This window comes from Indicator indicator, chromosome 11 (genome assembly GCF_027791375.1).
Source record: "Indicator indicator isolate 239-I01 chromosome 11, UM_Iind_1.1, whole genome shotgun sequence".
In the NCBI taxonomy this organism is placed as follows: Eukaryota; Metazoa; Chordata; class Aves; order Piciformes; family Indicatoridae; genus Indicator; species Indicator indicator.
Window position 1 is genome coordinate 7,159,079 of NC_072020.1, and position 21,246 is coordinate 7,180,324.

At 41.2% G+C, this 21,246-nt stretch overlaps 1 protein-coding gene across 2 annotated transcripts in view; it reads left to right on the forward strand.

The window, feature by feature from the left end:
* Positions 1-21,246, forward strand: part of RBMS3 (RNA binding motif single stranded interacting protein 3) — a 688,691-nt gene that overhangs the window by 427,232 nt on the left and 240,213 nt on the right. For both annotated transcript variants that reach the window (XM_054384815.1, XM_054384816.1), the window contains one exon: positions 17,983-18,074. In XM_054384815.1, coding sequence (XP_054240790.1) covers positions 17,983-18,074 — 92 coding nt within the window. The remainder of the gene's footprint in view (positions 1-17,982; positions 18,075-21,246) is intronic.

A 21,246-nucleotide genomic window follows, 5' to 3' on the forward strand; every position in this document is an offset into this window, starting at 1 on the left:
ACTAAAATCCAATGTGCAAGTATCCCTGATTTTCTTTTACTTTTGTTTTTCTTCCTTGTCTACCTATGCTATGCCTTGCATGAGTGCCTCACTGCCCTGTCCCTTCCTCTGTGTACAATCTCGGTGTGAGAGTCTCACCTTCCTTTCCCATCCTTTCTTCTCCCTTTGGCACATTCAATGAGCTGGCCCCTGTCCCACACTGTAAGCTTGATAAAAGCTGAATAGCAACACTTGCAGAGGGAAGTGTTCACCCTGCTGTTTTAGAAACAAACACAAAACTCTGTTTAAAAGCTGGTTTCTTTAGACTCTGTATATAACCTGCAGAGAAAAGCTCCTTCAGAAGGTGATTCAGAAAAGAAATCTACTTTGGTGCTCTGAAATGTCCTATGGAGGAGCTGCTCTCCATTTCCACTGACACACAAGGAACTTGGAGTTCCCATCCTCCTAAATTAGTCTACATTACCTGCAGCTGGGCAGAACTGAAATTCAGAAGCTGAGCTATCTTCAGCTGTGCTTTGGTGAGCAAGAGTTCTCCTGTAGCAGCCATACTTTGAGAAGCAGAACAGGCATCTTCTAATACATGTTTCTTGGATAAAAAGAAGTTATTGTAAGTATGTTTAAAAACTTTCTAAGGCCCCAATTCCATCTTGAGTGTTTTGTATTTTCATGGGACAGAAGCAAGTGCCTGTGAAGCAAGTTGCAGAAGGGAACTGTTGCAGCAGGCATCAAAGGCTATGACACCAGCAGAGTATTTATTAGAGCTGCAACCCTAAACTGTAGCATCCATCAAGATTTCAGGCTGGTGGGTTTTTTTCCAGTGCCCTTGGCCCTTCATGCTGCCTCTGTCGTGGGAGATGTTGTTGGCAAAGCCCTTCCTGAGACAGCTAGACCAATTCTTACAAAGTTGGTTAACATGTTGGAGTGTTAAAAAGATAAGTACAGCACTTCATGGGGCTGATATTTCTTGGAATACAGGGCTGAACTCTTTCAGGAAAGAAACTTTCCATATAAGTACTTTCTGTTTCTGATTTATCTAAAAATTCTGGCATTTTCTCTGTCTAAAAGTCTTATTGACAGGAAGACTCTCATGATATTTTGGCAAGTCCACCCCCAATTTTGGATAAAGTCATTAAGTACCTAAACATATGGGATAAGAAAAATAATGGATGTTTTATACTACTTTTTGTTTGTTTGTTTATCTGAAAAATGCTTGGTTCCAAGCAAATATTTTGATTTTTCACTTTATTTCTTCCATGGTTGCTTCCTTGTTGCACTATCATTTCAATACAGACCTTTATGATTACTTTTCACTTTTTTTTACAAAGCCCTTTTATTCTGTACTAGATTCATAAGATATCAGTTGTCTCTATAGCTTTCCTGTTTCAACATTAGAAACTATTGTGGGGTTTAGTTTTGTTTGGTTTGTTGTTTTTTGTTGTTTGTTTGTTTGTTTTTTTTTTTTTTTTAGCAGCTACTGTTTCCATCTTAATAGCTGAAATTAGCAGACAATGGAAATTGGGGGCTGGAGAGGCTAGAAAATAAAGGCTAGGAAAGAGGTGATGGAAGACAATTACAGAAATAGATAAAATGCTCTAAGGGAAAGATCTGTTTAAAACATAGCAGGAAGTATGGGGAAAAACAGAAGGTGTGGGTAAGAGAAAGCAAATAAACAGGAAAGGAAAATAATTGCATTGCCAGAGCATGAGGTCTTCATTCTTTCCTTGCCTTCATTGGTATGATTATGTATTTGCTGGAAGCATGTGGGGTTTTATGGCAACATCTTTCCTGTTGTCATCCCTGGATAGAATGATTCCTTTGAAATGACTTACAGGAATGGAAAAGTCATTAATCAAGCCATCTTCCTAGCCCATGCATGAGTCTGTCACTTTTTAAGTCATCTTAGAAGAGGAGGAGCTGGAAGCAGTGATCATCTCAGAGCTGGAAAGAAAATTTACCAGGCTGCCTGGAAAAAAGAAAAAGAACAGACTATCACAGAGCTTCCTAATAGAAAAAAAAAAGAAAAAAGGAAAAAAAAAAAAAAAAGGAGAGAGAGTATGGTTGTGTGTAATTTACTAGAGAAAGGTCAATTAAAAAACCCAAAGAGTAGCCACTTTAAGAATTATTATGTTCTACCTTATATATCTATATATAGATATATAATAAAAAGTAAAGATGTAGGTGAAATCTCAGGTTTAATTGTATTTGTTTGGATGGTAATGGTCAGGAATTGTTTATTTCAAGGGGTCTGCTTCACCTCTTTCTTCCACTATGGGAACAAGTTTCCCATACTCTGTCTCAAGAGCCATGCCAGAAGTCTGCAGTTCTTGTCTTCCTGTGCACAACTGTTTTGCTTGGCTGTAAGCATCAAAGCTCTAGGGGGACACTGTCTGTTAAGGCTAATTCTGCTTCAGACTTATCCAATACTTTTTGTCTTCTGTATGACTCTCTTGCACTGTGTAGTTTGGCTGTAGTTATGATCCATGTGCCTCTGGCTTATGAGATGTTGTGCTTCTTCAGCTGGTTTCACAGTGGCCGTGTTCCATAGGCTCTTTCTGAGCAGTTTGCACAGTTGAAGGATATGCACTGATCCAGCCTGACCTGTGCAGAACCAGCTACAGCATTTCATGCACTAATCCCAGGAAATCCAAGTTGCATCCAGCCATGACTGGTGCAGACTGTGAAGTGTAGCAGATGAGGACAGTGGAGGTCTCAAAGCAGGCTGGAAACTGGGGGATCTGGGAACATACAGTACAGTGCTGTGCTAAGTAGACCACTCCAAACTAGCACTGAAGCTGATGGCATGGTGATGCTTTGCTAGATCTTTCTATACTTGCTGAGAAACAGGTCTAAATGTCTCGGAAGGACCATGCACTGCTCTGTGCCTTGTAGGCATTCGACCTTGTTTAGTGCAGCAGGGAAGATCTCTTAACAGCTGCTGGTGGGATGTGCTGTGGATGTGCCTCTGTTGCATTTCAGGAGCAGAAAATCCCATGGACTTCCAGTAGCACATGTAGAAATGCTGCTGATTTATTGGAGTGTTTCTGATAAACCCCCTGTACTTGGCTTGTTGTGTGGTGGAAGTGGGTTGATACTGTTGCCACTGAATGGTGATTTGTATTGTGGGAAGTCTTGGAGATCCTGAAGAAAACCCAAGTGCTGTATTTCTGCATGTTCACCACACATACAATATAAAACAGGCCTTGCCCCAGGATCTCACAGGCACTTGTTTTTGATGTTCTGCAGAGAAGCAGCATATACTGGGGGAATGACTTTATCCAAATTCTTAAAAGGATACAATGACACAGAGCTTCAGTGCTACATGCAGTATCTGGGATGGTATCCAAAAAGCCCAGATGTTTGGTCTTCAGTGGGTTCATTTTAAGCTATTAAATATGGAGTTTATTTTTTGGTTGGAAGCTGACTTTTTCTCAACTTTCCTGGCCTATATTGACTGTCTTAAATGGAGCTTGATTCTGTTGGTTAGCCCAATAAATGAGTGCAATGCACCCATGCTGCATGCATGCATTGGCACTGGAATCATGATTTAGTGGGCTTTAAAAAAAGATTCATTATCTGAGACAAAAATGCCTTGATGCAATAAATGCATCTTTCCTCAGTGACAAAATACCTGGATAAGTGAAGCAAACATGCCAAGCCAGAGGTAGCTGCAGAGTAGACTAAAGGTGGGAAAGGCTTGCTGGTACTGTAGCCTGTCTCCCATCATGTCACACAGTCATGTTTTGCATGAGGTCCTTCATCTGCCCACCTGCTTGTTACTAGATAAAGGTAAAAAGAGGCTGCTTCCTCTTTCCAAATCTTTCCAAGTCTGTTTCCCTAACCTTATATTGTCTAATAGCGCATGAGAGAGCACTAGGGAGGGTGAGGCTGTTCCACTCCTTGCCTAGATGTGAGAGTGGCAATCCCCAATTCTTATAAAGGCTCCAAGCCCTGTGTACGAGGCAATCTGCTCCTCTGGGGAGTTATCACTTGAATTGGACACCTGCTACCCTGAGGGGTAAGAACAGGAGGACTATTTTCTTTCTTTTTCTGGTTTTCCCCCAGCCAGATGTAGTGAGCAGATCCAAGTCTCCTCCACCATCTCCTGTTAGCTGTGAAAAATACAGCTACTTGCAGGGTCATATAACACAGTGTCAGCTGTATAGATACACCCAGCACAGGGTCTTCTGATGGCAGTATATACAGGGACACATGAATATGCCATCTCCTGATTCATGTACCACCTGCCTATGTCACCTGGTAGAAGCTGTGGAAGGAAGAGTCCCAGCTCTGCCCCAGAAACCCAAAGGAGTGACTAGGAAGATGCAATAGTAGAGTTGCAAGCTGCTGCCAAGATTGCCATCTCTGTGCATTGGTCATGTACCCTGAGTGATTCTGTGTATGTCTCTCAGTTTTTTCAGTCAAGTAGTACCTCACAATTTTCCTCCCCACCAGTCTCACTGCTTCTAGGGTCTACTGGAGGGTAAGGGAAATTCCTTTCCTTTGTGTTTGGTTGCATGAACAGATTTGAGAGCAACGGGCCAGTGATAAAACAAGCAGCCTGCAAATTTTGCTGTGCAGTATTTATACTCTGAGAAAGCACAGCCATGCATGCCAGATATTCCTCTGGCTAATTCTTGCTGTTGACAGGAAGCAGACACTCAGTCTCAAAACATTTACACATCTCCACATTGACAACAACAAACATGTATTTGGGGTCTACCTAAGAGATGTGCTGCAGTCCCTTTGACTGTTAGCTGCCTTAACTGAGATCATGAATGTGGGCCAAGGGGCTGAGCATGAACCGATGCACACGTGTATGTGGGATTCAGCACCTTTCCTGAAAGACTAAAAAATAATTTTAAATTGCTTGTTCTTTATTTCATTGATGTGGTGTAGGAGGATGCTGCTGGGCATTTCTGTCTGTTTACAGGCATTTTGGCTTCCTAGACAAAATATGCTTGCTGAGTTTCTCTGTCCTGGCAAATCTCCTTCCTTCTTTTTCTTTCATTTTGATTTATTTACTATACTAAGCTGGTACTGAATTACTATATGTAAACAAACTCAGATCCTACTCCAGACTTGGGCATCTCTGTCATTTCCTGTATGAAAACTCTGGGCTTTTAAAAAATAAGATCTCTCTTGTCAATTAAAGAATATTATTATAGGTAAATTTTCCTCACTGTCATTAAAAAAAAAAAGGTAGTATTTTAGCCCATAAATTCCTCCTCCTTCCCATTTGTCTTCTAGTATTAAACATTATTATGAAATTGATACCTTCCTCTAAACTGGCTTTGTGGGGTGAAAGTTGTTCTCTGTTGTCTGTTTGGCCTTTTGCTGGCTTCCAATCCCTGCTGTGCTTCCCCTGCACATATATAATACTGGTCATGATCACCAACCATTTCTTGAAAGCACACTGTCCTCTTGTTCCAAAGATCATTGGTACTTCAGCAGTATGGTGATGGTGGTATCAGGGTTCTTTTCTTAGCATCAGGATCATGAAATATGCAGAAGGTATTGCTCATCTTTGCCTAAAGCTCCAAGACATCCTTGAGTGTTGATGGATTGGAGTAGGAGCTCTTTGCATGCTATCCAAACTGTTTATCATAGCAAAGGTTGATGTGACAGAATTGGCCAACTGGCATGAAAAAAAAAACAAAAAACATTTCACTTTCACAGGAAAGTGCTATCACTTTGCTCCCTTTTAGAAACTACAGTTGTTTTTTGAATTACAAGTAGTTTGCCTAAAGAGCATAAATTACTGTGCTCTGTATCACTGCTTACTGGATGACAAATATACAGTCCACATTCTCAAGTGTGTTGTCTTGAAAAGTAATGTGCATTTGAAATGAAAACCATTTCAGTACTTGAGCACCCTCCCTCTGGAACAGACTAGATAATGACTTCTTCGTCACCCTGGGTTATTTTTGTATTTCCTGAAGGCTGCACAAGATGCTTTCTATTTGCTTGTCAAAACACACTGAAATGAACATTACTTTTAATAAAGTACAGTAATCACAGTGTGATCACTAAGTGCATCTTCTCATGTCAGGTTGTGAGTATTTGTGGTTACTTAATGTTATGATTGCTGAGCAACCCAGTGTTGGGAAGAAAAGAATGGAATCCGGATACAGAACATCCTTCTTTGCCTCCTAAAACAGTATCATTGTTTCAACCTCATGTTGTAAAAGGTGGCTGCTGAAGGACTTCATTCTTTCCCCAGTATTTCAATGCTGTATTTCATAGGTACCATACACTAGAAGTAGAGTTCCCATTGATACTCTTTCTTTGTCCATATCTGTCCATAAATGTCTGCTGGAATGCCATGCTAGATACCAAGCCTGAAAAGTGTATGACAATATTAACATTAGTTTCTAACTGATCCATGGGAGCACTATAGTTAATCTCATAGCTTCTTAAGTCATATGCTCTTATGTTGGGCAGCTGCTGGATAACTTTCTGAGCTTTGGATGAACTAAGGTCCAGTATTTAGAAGAGAAAAATGCTTCTTGAGAAAGGCACTGCGAGTTTTTGAAGATAATAGCTGAATGTTTTTTTTTTTTTGTGTTTTTTTTTTTTTTTGGTATAAAATGTTTCTGTACACCAGGTTTTTTACTCAAGTTACTCAGCTCTAAAATAAGTGATGGACAAATCTCAAGAGATTTGGGTTCATATTTGCCCAAACATTATCCAAGCTAAGTAAAGCTCTGGAGTCTGCATAAGTGAGCATGAAAACTCAGACGAACAGACTTTCTCATGAGAGTTTCAGTGTTTCCTGCTGCCTGGAAATACCAAGCAAATACTCTTTCTTGTGGTGTTTTGGAACTTCAGCATCTGGCCATTGATGTAATCAGACAGGAAAAATGAGTATGAAAAAGATTTGTTTAAAAAGCATGATGTTTCCTTCAAATCTTTAAGTGAAAGCTATTAATTGATATCGTAACTCTATATCTGAAAGCAGGAGATCTTAATCTGAAACTGCAAGTTCTGGCTGTGTGGTTCTTGGTATTGCAAAATATTATCACTCACAAGTCACTGAGTATTTCTTCAGTCAAGGAAAGGAACTGCTTTTGCATCCTTCTGAGCCTTTTATGTAAATATGTAACTAAGCAGTGCTCCTGGAATAATTGTTTTGGGGGGGAGAATATTCTGCTTGCTTCACTCTGTGTGAAATTCAGCTCAGCTGCAGGGCCACAACAAATGTCTCATGCTAAACAAGTAAAAGTGTTAATGATTGCATTATATAACTAATAACCCAGCAAGAAATGCTGTGGTACTAAACTGTAATGCTAAAACATAGATTGGTTTAGATGGAAGTTGGAAGATGTGATCTATCCCTGTATTTAAAACCAGAGTTCATCTTCATTTGGGAATTTTGCAGTGAGCCAATGAGATCTGCAGGAAAAGTGTTAAAAATGGGGAAACATGTTTATCTCTTGTCCTTCTGCCACTGCAGGATTTACAATTTATTCTTTTATTTGTTCAGTCCATATTTAGTAACTTGAGTTTCCCATGAGTTTCCCATCATTAGCTTTGTATGATTAATCCAAATTCATGCTGCAACAAAAACTTTTTCAACTTCCCTTTCGGTTTATTTTCACCAACATTTTCATTGCTTGACAAGTCCTCCTGAAGTCTCATGTCTTGCTGTTTATGCTGGTCCTGTGCTGCAGTTTGGTTGCCCATAGGTACTCGCACACATCTAGGTTCTCTTTCAAGGCCTCAAACACTTGGTGTATTGTGAAGAATAATCAAATAGAGTTCTGCCAAATGTTCAAAATCTGGATTTTTATGGCTGTATTTGTGCTCTTTCCAGAATTTTGTCCAGTTTGCCAACCTTTGCAGTTCTGAATTGCCAGGAATGCAGTGCAAATATTGAGAGAGGGCAGTCAAGTGCAATATTGCTTTCTGGATAAGCATATTTGCTGAATTTGTACTGCTCACCCCCCTGCCCCTTGCCAGTGTTATTGCAATCATATTTCATAGAGAGCTTTTGTCAGTTGTGAGCTCTGCTTCTGTCTTTCAGAAAGTATGTTTCTATAAGGCAAAATACACATACATATGCATAGTCATAGAGCTATTTTATTTTTTATTGTATAACTACTTCTTTCTCATATAACTAAATGTAGGTTTATTTGTACTGTTACCTTTAGTTTACTGGAGACCAGAAAAATGTTTCAATTAAGTAACATTTTAAAATACAAGAAAAGATCATCCCAGGTTCCATGCCTTGTTTTTTTCATGTTGATACTATCAGTAATTAGTTGTGCAATTAATAACAACATGCATGCATATACACTCAGTTTAAATCAAAGTAACTGCATCTTTGAATTAAGACTGTGTTTGCAAACAGATGTCTAAAAATTGTTTGTGGGTTACCTACAGTGCTGTTTTTCTGTGGTTCTGCTGTTATAAAGGGGATTCAAGTGATGCAAGAGGCAAAAGAAATCACTGGAGAAACATAATCAAAGTGACAGTTTTGTGCCATATTTCCATATCAAGCCACAGGAAAAAAAAATAATATGAGCTGTATATGCATAGTTAACAATGTAGGTGTGTCTCTGGGGAGTGATCTGAAATGAAGGGACTATCTTTTCTTTCTCTCATTTAAGATTTTCCATTTCCAATTATTTTTCAAACTATATATTGGCTGCTTTAATTAAAAGGTGATGATTCACCACATTTTAGCCACCAAAAACATTTTTATAAAGGAGAGGTTTAAAATGACTAATAGACCGTTTTACTGTTACTTGGAGCATTTGAAGCTGTAGGAATATTTTAGCATGATTTGAAAAAATAGAAGTTGTTTGCAGTAATTTTGTGTTCAAGGGTAGTTCAACCTCTTTGCTTGCTCACTCTGATTTTCAAAGGCTTGTAAGGCTTTGATTCTTTATCTGAGCATAAAACAATGTCTGAGAATCGCATAATAAATTACTGGGTAATCACTTTTGTGTGGACTACTTGATTGTCAGAATGAATACTGCCTTTTAAGAAACACCCTGAGGAAGTGCTGGGCATAACTGAACTTTACAGCTCAGATTGGCTTAGGTTCTCATGAAATCCAGGTGGTTTCAGCTGAACATGAAGGAGAAATGTCTCACTGGTTGTTATGTATTTGCTTAATTGTGTATATATATATTAGAGCTTGTGTAAGAAACTTTGTGCTAGTGTTTTCAAATGTATGCATATAGGTATTCAGGTATATATGGAGGTTGTAGTGAAGCTGGTGTTGATCTCTTCTCCCAAGTAACTAGCAATAGGATGAGAGGAAATGGGCTTAAGCTATGCCAGGGGAAGTTTAGGTTGGATATTAGGAAAAATTCTTTACTGAAGGAGTGGTGGGTGTTGGAATGGGCTGCCCAGGGAGTTGTCATCCCTGGAGGTGTTCAAGAAGTGTGTAGATGTGCTGCTCAGGATATAGTTTAGTGGCCATGGTAATTGGGTTACAGTTGGACTTGATGTTCTTAAAGGCCTTTTCCAATCTTAGTGATTCTATGATTCTATAAAGTTAAAAAAAAATAGAAATTGTGAGCAATATGTTTTATTTCATGGTTTCTCAATTCAACAAATAATTTTGACTGCTGCTTTTTCTCTAAGCTAATTTTCCCCTCCCTCATCACAGCCCCTTCTGAGAGTGTTTTTTAATTTCCAATCCTTAATTGGAAACATTAATGAAAAAAACCCAAGCACTCTCTTAAACTCTCTCCTCCTTGTTCAAGAGCTCCTAGACCTCTTGAAGACCTAACATGTGTGGTATGTGCAGTCTTGTCAGTTCCTGATTTGAGATCTTAGATAATGAATTCTAGATGGCTAGAAATAAGAGCTGAAACTTCCTTACATTAAAAAGACATTGTAACCAAGTGGTCTGATGCATCACACCTAGAAAAACAGGCTTAGCTATAACAGAATTGATGTAACTACACATAAGCAAATTTGAATTTGTCTTTGAAAAGAAAATTGCTTAATTGTATGCAAAATTTAAACAAATGTTATGTTGCCAAAAAATGTCAGTGGGCCAAAGTCAGACTCTTCAAGATGGGGAAAGTAGCAGAGCTGGAGTTCCTTCTTTGCAATAGCTTCCCTTAAACTTCCATGTCACCTGCTAGGTACCTTCAGGAACGAAGGTTGCATTGAACATGTGTCTGCCAGGCTGGATGAGCTCTCCACACACAAAGAAAGCATTGTTTACAGAAACAAAGCATTAAAACTTTTGATTAATTCAGTTTGTTGACATCAGTGGAACCAAAAGAGCTCCTCAGCTGTGTAAGCTCCCCATCCAGTATATTTAGGTGCTTTTTTTTTTTTTTTTTTTTTAATAAAAGGATTAGTTACCAGGGTATGTTAGTTGAATTAAAATACAGATTCCATGCTAGTCTCCTGACTGAGTGCATCAGCTGTCCTCTCTCTGACGCGCTGTGTGTGTGTTGGAAAATGCAGAGTACTAGCTGACTTGAATTCAAGTGATTTAAAGCAGCACCTAGTCAGTAGTCAGGTGTGATGTTTGGCCTTGTGGCAAAGTGAAGCTGAGACTTCACCAGCCCTTGTTTATCCTTCCTTGTTCATCATGGCTTCTCTTTCTCAGCCTCCCACTGAAGGCTACTTCCTCCAGCTCAGCAGCATGCCTAGGTGCCTTGCACTCCTCACTTCTGGGAATACACATTTCTGCTCTTTTGTTTTTTATTTTCACCTGGATCATCAGGGGGCAGCTGAGATGGGTGTAGGGCTGTGGCTGACTCTGTGTTGCTCTTTGACACCTCTTGAGTCTATGGGAGAGCCAGTTCAGGGGACAGCACCAGGAGGCAGGAGGGAGCCCCATGAAGACCTGGGGGCATATGTAGTCAAGGCATAAAGGAGGGCAGACCCAGCTGGTGCAGATACACAACAGTTCAGCAGCTATGACAGCTCCCTTTCCAGTGGCATCAGCAGTGACATCAGCTGACAGAGAATCTGCCTGGAAAAGCACCACAGCCTGCTAGCTGTAAGTACTGCCAGGATACCCTGAAACCACAGTTTCTATTTGCTTTAAGTGGCTAATACAGCTTTCAACAGAGGCAGAGGAGCTGCCTCAGTTTTCCAAAATGGTAACCAGGCTCTTGCTTCTGTAACTGGGCAAGTGGAGCTCCCCAGAGGCAGACTGTGAAGCCCATGTGTGCCTTGGGGGGGGGGGTTGCCTTCACTGTGTGCCACCACTCCAGCACTTTGCAGTAAGTGTGGGAACCACAAGTGGCAGGCAGTCCCTTACGTTTTTGGCATTACCCTTAAATACCTGATAAATCAAGGCAATAGTTTGATGTCTAAAAGCTCTACACACCTGCAATTACCAAAATCCACAAAATTACACCCACAGGTATTTGCAGACACAAAAATGTTGGTATAAAATTAGAGGCCATTTCCTAAACCCTGTGCCTAAATTTTGATGATGTACGGTGTGGGAGCTTGTTATTTTGAAACGGATTTGTGGGAAGCAATTGAAAATCTCCAGGCATCCCATCTGTGTTTAAAGTAACAACAATAACAAAACTTTAAATTAGCATAGGAGATTTAAGATGTTTCAGGAAAACATTGATTAAATCTGCCAACGAAATGAATGTGTTTGGCGAGTGACCTAATTAGTGTACACTTGGTTCTTTCTCGCTGCACTGCTTACCACTAATTGCTGTTCTGCTGGTCTTCTCCTGACAAGCAAGAAAAAACAAGGATGAGGGATTTGTTGAGGAAAAAGTGACATTCAGTTTTAATTCATTTGAACCTGCTGCCAAGCTTAATTATGAAACTGAGAAACTGAGACCTGGAGGCCCCCAGCCGTTTAGGTTATAGGAGACAGAGATGTTCAGTGCCTGCCAGTGTATTTGGGCAGCGCTTACTGCAGCTAGTTATGAACTTATGCTTGCTGATGCTTAGCTGTTTTCTTTCCCCTGCAGGTACAAACCCACTGGTTTAATTCCTTAAATTTCATTATCTAGCTCTCATGGCATCAGGCCAAAACAAAATCACATTCATTTCATTTCTTAGAGTAAAAAAAATCAACAATTAATCCAGATGGTCTTGTCTTGGGACATTTTTGTGCATTTTTGCATGTGCAAACTAGCAATTTGTCATTCTCAAAAAAAAAAAAAAAAAAAGAAAAAAAGAAAACCAAAAACAAAACTAGGGATCCTGGGATACTTGTTGTAGCACTGGAGTGCCAACATCACCCTAAGTGTAAGCACACTTGAGCTGAGGGACTGATGGTAATGCTAAATTCAATTCCCATCTCTCAGAGTAGCAGGAGTTAACACAGCCTTCCCTCTATACATTTGGAGCTCTTGTAAGTAAAAGGCAGGATTCTTCCTGAAATAAAGGGAAATAGTTTTGGTTTTGGTTTCCTGTGGTGGTGATGGTTACTTGTGAGCAGAGTCTGAAGGTCCATGCTTAGAATCCAAGTGCATTTTTCCACTCCAAGACTGGGGAGGGGGGCCGGGGCAGGGGGTAGAAGTATAATCCATCGACCAGAATGTTTACACTGCAGTGCACGCACAGCAACAACAACAAACATTTTTAAAAAGCTGTGGAATATGAGACTAGCAGAGGGTGGAGCTGCTGGTGGGGCTTGCTCTTGTTTTTAAGAGAGGAAAAAGAAATGTAGATGTTTTCTTAGAACAGCATCATCTGATTGGCAGACCCTGGTCTGAATCCCTCCCTGAGGATGCTTCCAGCCAGCCTGCTGCCGTTTTTCAGGAGGAGCCAGGGAACAGTTATCTGAGCAGGGATGGGCACCCGAGCAGCCAAACCCACCCATGCTGCACCTGCCAGGGACAGCCACAGCAGCCCAGCTCTGCCAGCAGGGCTGGAGGGAAGCACAGCCTACACACACTCCAGCATGGGCAGGAGGGAAGCACTCTCAGTACAGGGAGTTTGAGGATTTATTTATGCTATAGGGAGAGATGGAAGGGATGTTCCAAGACCCAACTTTAGCTTCTGTGGGGACTAAAGTTGATCTATTCTGAAAAGTACATAAAACAAAACTGAAAAAAAAAACCAAACCCAAAGAAATAAAAACCCCCCAAAACCCAAACAGAAAAGCCAGTACTATTTTGGTTGTGCCCAAATTTCCCCCCAAGTGAAATGAGATTATAAACATCTGAAACATGTTAGTGTAGATCACCAACACAGGCTATAAACATCTGCATTGAAGAAAGGAAACTGTCCAAAAAGGCAGCATGCCTGGTTTGCTGTTCTATAACATTGCAGAGTTCTTGTAAGGATACTTGAATGCTGAAACAGCCTGGGAACTTGGCTTCCCTTTCAGCAGATTGATGTTGTTTGGATGGATTTTCAGCCATGGAGTGATTTTGTCCTGATGTTCTATGTGTGGTGGAGAGATGTGTCGGAAGCAGGAAGGGCCAAAAAGAGGTACTTGGAATGAAAATGAACTTGAGAGAAGGAAGAAAAAGCAGCTTTGCAGTGAGACTGGGAGTAGCAATGCTAGAATGCATAATGGGGCAGCTAAAGATAAGAGTTTGTTTTTTTGTCTCAAGATTCTCACTGAATCTCTGATATGCTTATATAGCCCCTTGTGCCCATTAAATAAATGTTTAGAAGATCTTAATGAGCTTAGATATGAGACTGACATGAATCTTCAAAAATGCACTATGTTAGATGCACCTGATCTCTGTAATAAAACAGCAGCATGTTCTTAGATCACAGAATCACAGAATTATTGAGGCTGGAATAGACCTCTGAAATTATCAATCCAGCCTATGACCTAACACCACCACACTGACTACACCACGTCACTGCCGCATCCAATCTTTCCTTAAAAACCTTCAGGGACAGTGATTCCACCACCTCCCTGGGCAGTCCATCCCAGTGCCTAATCAGCCTTTCTGTGAGGAAGTGCTTCCTAACACCCAGCCTAAACTTCCCCTGGCACAGCTTCAGGCCATGCCCTCTTGTCACAAGTTGCCTGGGAGAAGAGCTTGACCCCTACCTCACTATAACTTCCCTTCAGGTAGTTGCAGAGAGTGATAAGGTCTCCTCTAAGTCTCCTCTCCTCCAGGCTGAACACCCCCAGCTCCCTCAGCCTTTCCACATACGACTTTTCCTCCAGTCCCTTCCCCAGTCTCGTTGCTCTCCTCTGGACCTGCTCCAGCACCTCAGTATCTTTCTTGAAGTGAGTAGCCCAGAACTGCACACAGTACTCGAGGTGAGACCTCACCAGTGCCCAGGACAGTGGCAGAATTACATCCCACACTATTCTTGATACAGGCCAAGATGCCATTGGCCTTACATGCCACCTGGGCACACTGCTGGCTCATGTTCAGCTGCTCTCACCCAGCACTGCCAGGTCCCTCTCTGCCAGGCTGCTCTCCAGCTGCTCACCCCCCAGGCTGTAGCACTGTGTGGGGTTGTGGCCAAAGTGCAGAACCCTGAGCTTGGCTTTGTTAAACTTCATACCTGGGGCTGTTTAGTCTTGAGAAGAGAAGATTGAGAGGGGATCTGATCAATGTCTATAAACATCTGAGGGGTGGGTGTCAAGTGGAGGGGGCCAGGCTCTTTTTGGTGGTTCACAGTGATAAGACAAGGAACAATGGGTTCAAACTTGAACATAGAAGATTTCACCTCAACATGAGGAGAAACTTCTTTACAGTGAGGCTGCCCAGGGAGGTTGTGGAGTCTCCTTCTGTGGAGACTTTGCAAACCCACCTGGATGCATTCCTGTGCAGACTACCCTAGGTGATCCTGCTCTGGCAGGGGGTTGGACCTGATGATCTCTTGAGGTCCCTTCCAACCTATGATACACTGTGATACCATTGGCCTCAGCCCACTGACCCAGCCTGTCCAGGTCCCTCTGCAGCATCCTCCCACCCTCCAGGAGATCCACACTCCCTCCCAACTTGGTGTAGTCCATGAATTTACTAACAGTAGACCCATCCCTTCATCCAAGTCATTAGTAAAGATGTTGAATAGAACTGGGCCCAGTACAGATCCCTGGGGGACACCACTGGTGCACCAACTGGATGCTGCATCATTCACAACCACTCTCTGTGCCCAGTCATCCAGCCAGTTTTTACCCCGGCAAAGAGTGCACCTGTCCAAGCCCTGGGCTGCCAGCTTTTCCAAGAGGATGCTGTGGGAGACTGTGGCAAAGGCTTTGCTGAAGTCTAGGTAGAACACATCCATAGCCCTCCCCTCATCTACCAGGCAGGTCACCCAGTCATAGATATTCCAGTTTATATTTACAAGCAATACTAACTTAGATATGAATAGTTACCCTGCTGTCTGTTAGATTAAAAGTAATTTCCTGTCTATTACTGCATATGTGAATCCTGCACTGTACACTAATGATAACCACAAAAATCTGACTTTATTATCTGTTTTTAATGCCGATATTAAAACTTCTGTTTGCATTTTCACCTGCTAGTTTTTGTATGTGAGCATGGTGAGAAATAAAAAGGAATTTAGTCTCCTGAGAAGAGCACCTTGATATCCTAAAAAATATTTTGCTTCATGTTTGATCCAAGCTGTGCTATGACTTCCCAAGGTATTTCAGGTTTCCCACATGGCAGCTTTGGCTCCCTGACAGGATGTCCATCTAGCAAGATGCAGCTAAGTGTGTCTTCTTTTTCATCCCAGAAGCTGCTCTCCCAAAGGGGAAAGGCATTAGAGACATCCAGGGAGGACTGTTGCTCTCTTGTTGCATGTTTTTTGATTTAAAGCTGCATCAGCTTCACTGCCACTCTGTGTTGAAGAGAGAGCTTGTATAACACTGCAAAGGAAAATGCAGTTTAGAACAATGGCATGTTCAGTAGCAATAAAAGTGGAAAAGCCAATGGGATATTCTGAGCAGGTAAAACACCCTCACCTCACCAGGTTAGCCAAACTCCAGGTGGACTTTTTTGTGGTGGTGCTTATTAGGTCTGCTGTCCAGTGTACTGTTGTTCTAGACTTTCCCTAATTTCATAGAATCATGGAATTGTTAGGGCTGGAAGGGACCTCAAGGATCATCTCGTTCCAACCTCCCTGCCGTGGGCAGGGACACCTCACACTAGAGCAGGTTGCTCATAGCCACATCCAGCCTGGCCTTAAAAACCTCCAGGGATGAGGCTTCTGCCACCTCCCTGGATAAACTGTTCCAGTGTTTCACCAGCCTCATGGTGTAAAATGTCTTCCTTACATCCAATCTGAATCTATCCAATTTGTAGCAATGCCCTACCAAAAGTTTACCCCAAACCAAAGGAAACCAGAAAATTAAAGGAAGAAAGGAACAGAAAGGTGGAGATCTTGACTTACTCATCAAAAGAGTGCTTTTCCATACACTCTTTAAGTAAGTCAGCAGTTTCTTTAACAATTTTTTATGTTCTTTCTTTTTCATTTTCTTCAATTCTTGCAAATGAGATTTAAGCCAAGAAAACAAAAGAAGTCCATGTGCGCAATATTCTTTCATCATTGGACTAACCTCTGAGTTCACTATGTGTACATACCAAAATAATAATAAAGAGATGTTTCAAACTTGAGGGGACAAGATGTTCACAGGCATGTACTTTTATACCTAGATTTAGTGCAAAGGAAGGCCACAAGGCCTCCCAGAAGCAGGAAGAAAGGCTGGCAAAAGAAATTAAAATGGATATGGCAGGAAAGCATATCTGTGGTTACCTCTTGAGTGATGTCTATTGACCTAGTAAAAGGAGATGTCTGCAAAGGAGCTGTTAGGCTATAAATACTCTTGTGCTAATATTATTTAAGCTTTCAGGCAGTTTAGTTTCAACCATATGGCTTCCCAGGGAGATGGCCAAAGAGGTGGCCTCTGGCTACAGTTTATCTGAGAAACACATGCCTACCTTAGCTGTAATTGCTTGATAGGATGTAGATGGGAGTTTTTCCTGGATGGAGTGTGAAATACATACAGCTGCCTAAATAAGTGCTTGGAAAAAAAAAATTAAATATTTCTAATTCTTTTCAAATCTTTATGAGCAAGACATTTGAATGCTGCTGAAGATCAGAGATAGCTCAGTGCTTAGAAGTTTTGAAAAGTCCATTCTTTCTCCTCTTTGCCCTGCTTTGTATCATTAGGAAAATAAAAATGCTTCCAGAGTTGTCGGTATCCAGTAGGGGCTTAACAGCACTGATGTCGTTTGGGTCTCGTTTGGACTTTGCAGTCTTGCTTCTTAAAGGAATAAAAAATAGGGAGAGAGGAAGATAGAAAGTGACTGGCTGATTAATAAACTAAACTAATGCAAATACTGGGAATAGGAAAGCCACTTAAAAGGAAACAATTATCCCTTGCCAATCCCTAAATTCTAACCCCACTAAGCTGTTGTTCAGATGATACCCTGAAACAATTCTTGGTAGGGATCTGACCCTTGTTCCAGCAGACAGGGCAGTGAGATGAAAGGGATGTAGTTTAACCAAGCTGTGATTTTATTATCTTACTATCTTCCAGAGCTATCTGGCAGTTTTTTGTAGAGCACAGGTTGCAATTTCTCCCTTAACTGCTCCAACTTGTTGGAAGACTGTACTCCCTGACCCTACACAGGTGGCCCCAGCCTGCCATGCAGACCCACAACCCTCTTCTGAAGCTTAATTCTCATATGGGTTCAAGGGACAAGGAGAAGGTGTTGTTATTTTATGATACCAGCCATATCCCAGGGAGTGCCATACCACTGCCTCCTCTTACAGAAAAGATAGGACAGAACTCCAGAGGCCCATGAGCATGTGCTTTCCTGCTGCTTAGGGACCTTTTATCAGTTAGATAGGCAGGCAGAGAGCTGCAGACTCTGTGCTGCATACCTTCCTGCATTTTGAAGCTTAAACCCCACTAGCTTCAGAAGGAAAGGTGTGATAGATAAAGGTAAAGTGGCTTGTGGTGTTGGCAGTGCTACTGGAAGCCTATGAGATGATGTGAATGAATGGAGAGGGTTTCTTTCTTTATAAAACTAAAATCTTGATCTATGCATGCACACATGAATAATAATGATAAAGTCTGTTTATCTGTTTATTTTTCAGGTTATGGTTTTGTGGATTTTGACAGTCCAGCAGCAGCACAGAAAGCAGTGGCGTCTCTCAAAGCAAACGGCGTGCAGGCACAGATGGCAAAGGTAAGAGCAACCATGTTATTAGAGGATTATCTGCACTGCTGGGTTAAATTTCCAAGAGTTTGATTTGCTCATGTTTTACTTAAAGTTTTGGACTAGCTTGTTCCAATATTTTTTTGAAGCCCTTTGGCTCCAGCACCTTAATCATCTTATGGTTTGTCTATGTTCTTAAGAATTGCGTCTCGTGCAATAGGATCTGCTCTGATTCTCTCTGCTCCCCTCTCTAGAAAGGGTTGTAAGATGGAGAGTGCTGGAGAGTCAGAGTGGTTGGAAATGCCTTTTTTTTTCCCTGACTACCATGTGAAAGAGTTGCCTTTTCTTCACCTTGAAGTTGTTCATTCGGTCCCTTTGCCTTGGAATAGTTACTCCTTTTGGAAGTGCCTCGTGGGCTTCTCTGAAAGGCTGGTTGGTTAAACATATGGAAAGTTGGCTTCTCTCCTTTTATTTTGAGGATGTAAATGGAACTGTAGCAGGTTGCTGAAGGAGTAGTTGCTGGAGGTTGTGGGTAACAGGCATTTGTTGTTCCGAGTGGCTGTGGGATACGTGTTGTGCACCTTGTAGCAAGCACAGTGAGCTCAAATACTCTTGCCCTCAAACTGTACTTTGTCTCCAAGCAAAGGGGCTGATGGGCAGATGAGAGGTACAGTAAATAGTCATCCTGTGCTCTACCTGTTGGCTTTCTGAAGGCATAATTGTGTGGTTTGGGGCTCTAGACTGTGTCTGCCAGCAAAAGTAGCTGTTGTTTTGTATATTAAAATGTTTTGGCCTAGAATCACATAAAGCCTTTAATATTGCCTGATTTAGCCTCTGCAGAAAGGATGTGAACCTAGAATCTCAAACATTAATCTCAAACAGGTAATTGCTAAAACAGAGCCAAATCTACCAATAATTATCACAACTGAGGAGTCCCATTTAAAGGAATGCTGGTGGTTTTGTTTTTCAATATTGTACAAAAAGCAGATGGGTTTGGTTTTCTTTAAAGCAAACATTAACACCTTGATGGTAAATGAGGTTCTTTTTGCCTTCTACTGACTTATACTCACTGTGCACATACACTGTGTCACCTGTGTACTCCTGTTTAACAGTGCCCCACAATGCAAGCTGTGCTGTTATATTGGCTCTTAGTTTTTGTTGACATGTGGTGATAAAAACTATTTGCTTCAAACGGGTAAAAGATGGCAAGCAGAAGAATGTGAGCACCTACTAACTATGCTGCTTTATTTCTCAAGTATACTGCATCTCCTTGTTAAAATATAGGCAATTTGACACCAGTCAAACTGTGAAAAGGAAACCCAAGACAGGACATATGTTTTGTCCTACTAGATGATATCAAACAGCTAGTTCTGGGGAGGAGTAATCTCTAGCTACATAAATCTGTAGCACCAGAGCCTTAAAATCAGAGATTTAAAGATAGGATTGAAAGACAAATCTATATGTGGTATTATCATACTTCAGAACAATGAAGAATTTCAGCAATTGCATGTGTGGGAACAACAAAACTGAAGGTGACTTAAAACGCTGTGTTTTGGATTGTCCAATGTTTTGTGGGCTAAACACCAAGTCTGATGCTTTCAGAGTGGAAATAGCTATTCCAGCCACCGGGGTTTGTTTTCTGGGGATCTGTGGTGGGAATAGTTTTGTGCCTTGCATGATTTTGAGGTGACTGACATGTTCACATTTGTTTACATAATGCTGTGACTATATTTTTGTTATTTAGCCATGGTGCCTGAAATCCCAGAGAGATTCTTTTTAGTGTGTTTGATAGTTCAAGATAAATATACAACTAACTTTTCTTATCTTTGAAAAAAATCAAAGTAATTAGAAAAGCAGGGATTCAAAGGAAAATGAGATGACTCTACACAAAGTACTTTACATTGCTGAGAAGGCAGGAGCCTGGGAAAGCAAATCTAACTGGAGAAACATGTTAGTTCTTGCACATATTGGAAGCCAAGTTGCATAACAGGGCTGGAAGACAGTGTTACCTGCCAGTATCTGAATTAACAGCGAGGGCTCAGAAGAGGTTTGAAGAAAGAGGCAGAAAAAGAATTTAACCTTCAGTTCTGGAAGTTTACCCAGAGCAGTTTTTTGTGGGGGTTTTTTTGTTTGTTTGGGTTTTGTTTTGTTTTGTTTTTCAAGAGCGGCATGAATTATTGGTGAATAATCGTTATCAAATGAAATAATAGTTAAGGAAAAAAAAAGTGTGAAGAAATCACCTAACCATTTTGTATACCATACCTTTAAAACACAGTCAGTATTTTTTTCTGCATTGTGAAGCAGTGAAATTGGCCCATGTAGAGACTCAGGAGAAGTCTGTGTCAAGCAGATGTCAAAACTCCCAGCCCAGTCATGGATGCTGTTGAATAAAGTTGGAAGAGCCATCGGGCAGCTTTTGCTATGCATTGGTCTTCTCTGGCAGTGAGAGAACATATACTGAAATGTCAGTATCATCTCTGATGTTTTCCTGGAGAGAAACCTTGCTCAGAAAGAAAAGCTCTTTCTCAGTTCTAACACAGTATAAATTTTTCTCATAGAAATCCAGGAATCTTTTTTGAAAGACAAAAAGGAGAACCGAACCTCCACTCGTGTTGCCTAGCGGAAATATCTTGTGGATAGTTGTGTAAAATATACTCGTTTAATTGATGTTTAAAGGCAGCCATCTCCCTCATTTTTATAGCTTTTGGACACTTACTTGGCTTATTTGATTTCAGAGTGCTGCCTCTGGAAGAAGGTTAAGCTCTGGTGGATCAATGCTTTAAGTCCCATCACTGTTGGAAAACAAGTCTGGTCAAGGCTAGTACATACTGGCATTTTGGATGCTGTTCAGCACTGTGCAAAGCAGTTAGGGGAGGAGACAGGAACAGCAGTATTATGCCTGCAGATGTAGTGGTGGCAGCTGGGAGGTGAGGACTGATGAGTCCATGGGTGGCTGCTTGCTTGGTGAGACAAGGACCCTCAGAGCTTCCCACTCATGTGAGATTTGCATGAGGCTCTTGTACACACGTGTTGTCACCTCGCCTCTTTCATATTTCTGTCAGACAAGTACTTGAAGCAGAAGTTTTGTCTATGTTTTACCAGTGCCCAGTGGATTTCATCTAGGTTGTCCATAATGTTTGAAAGTGTTTGTTAACAGTTTCATTTATTGAGAAGAATTAATGCTGTGGAGCTGCTGAGCAAT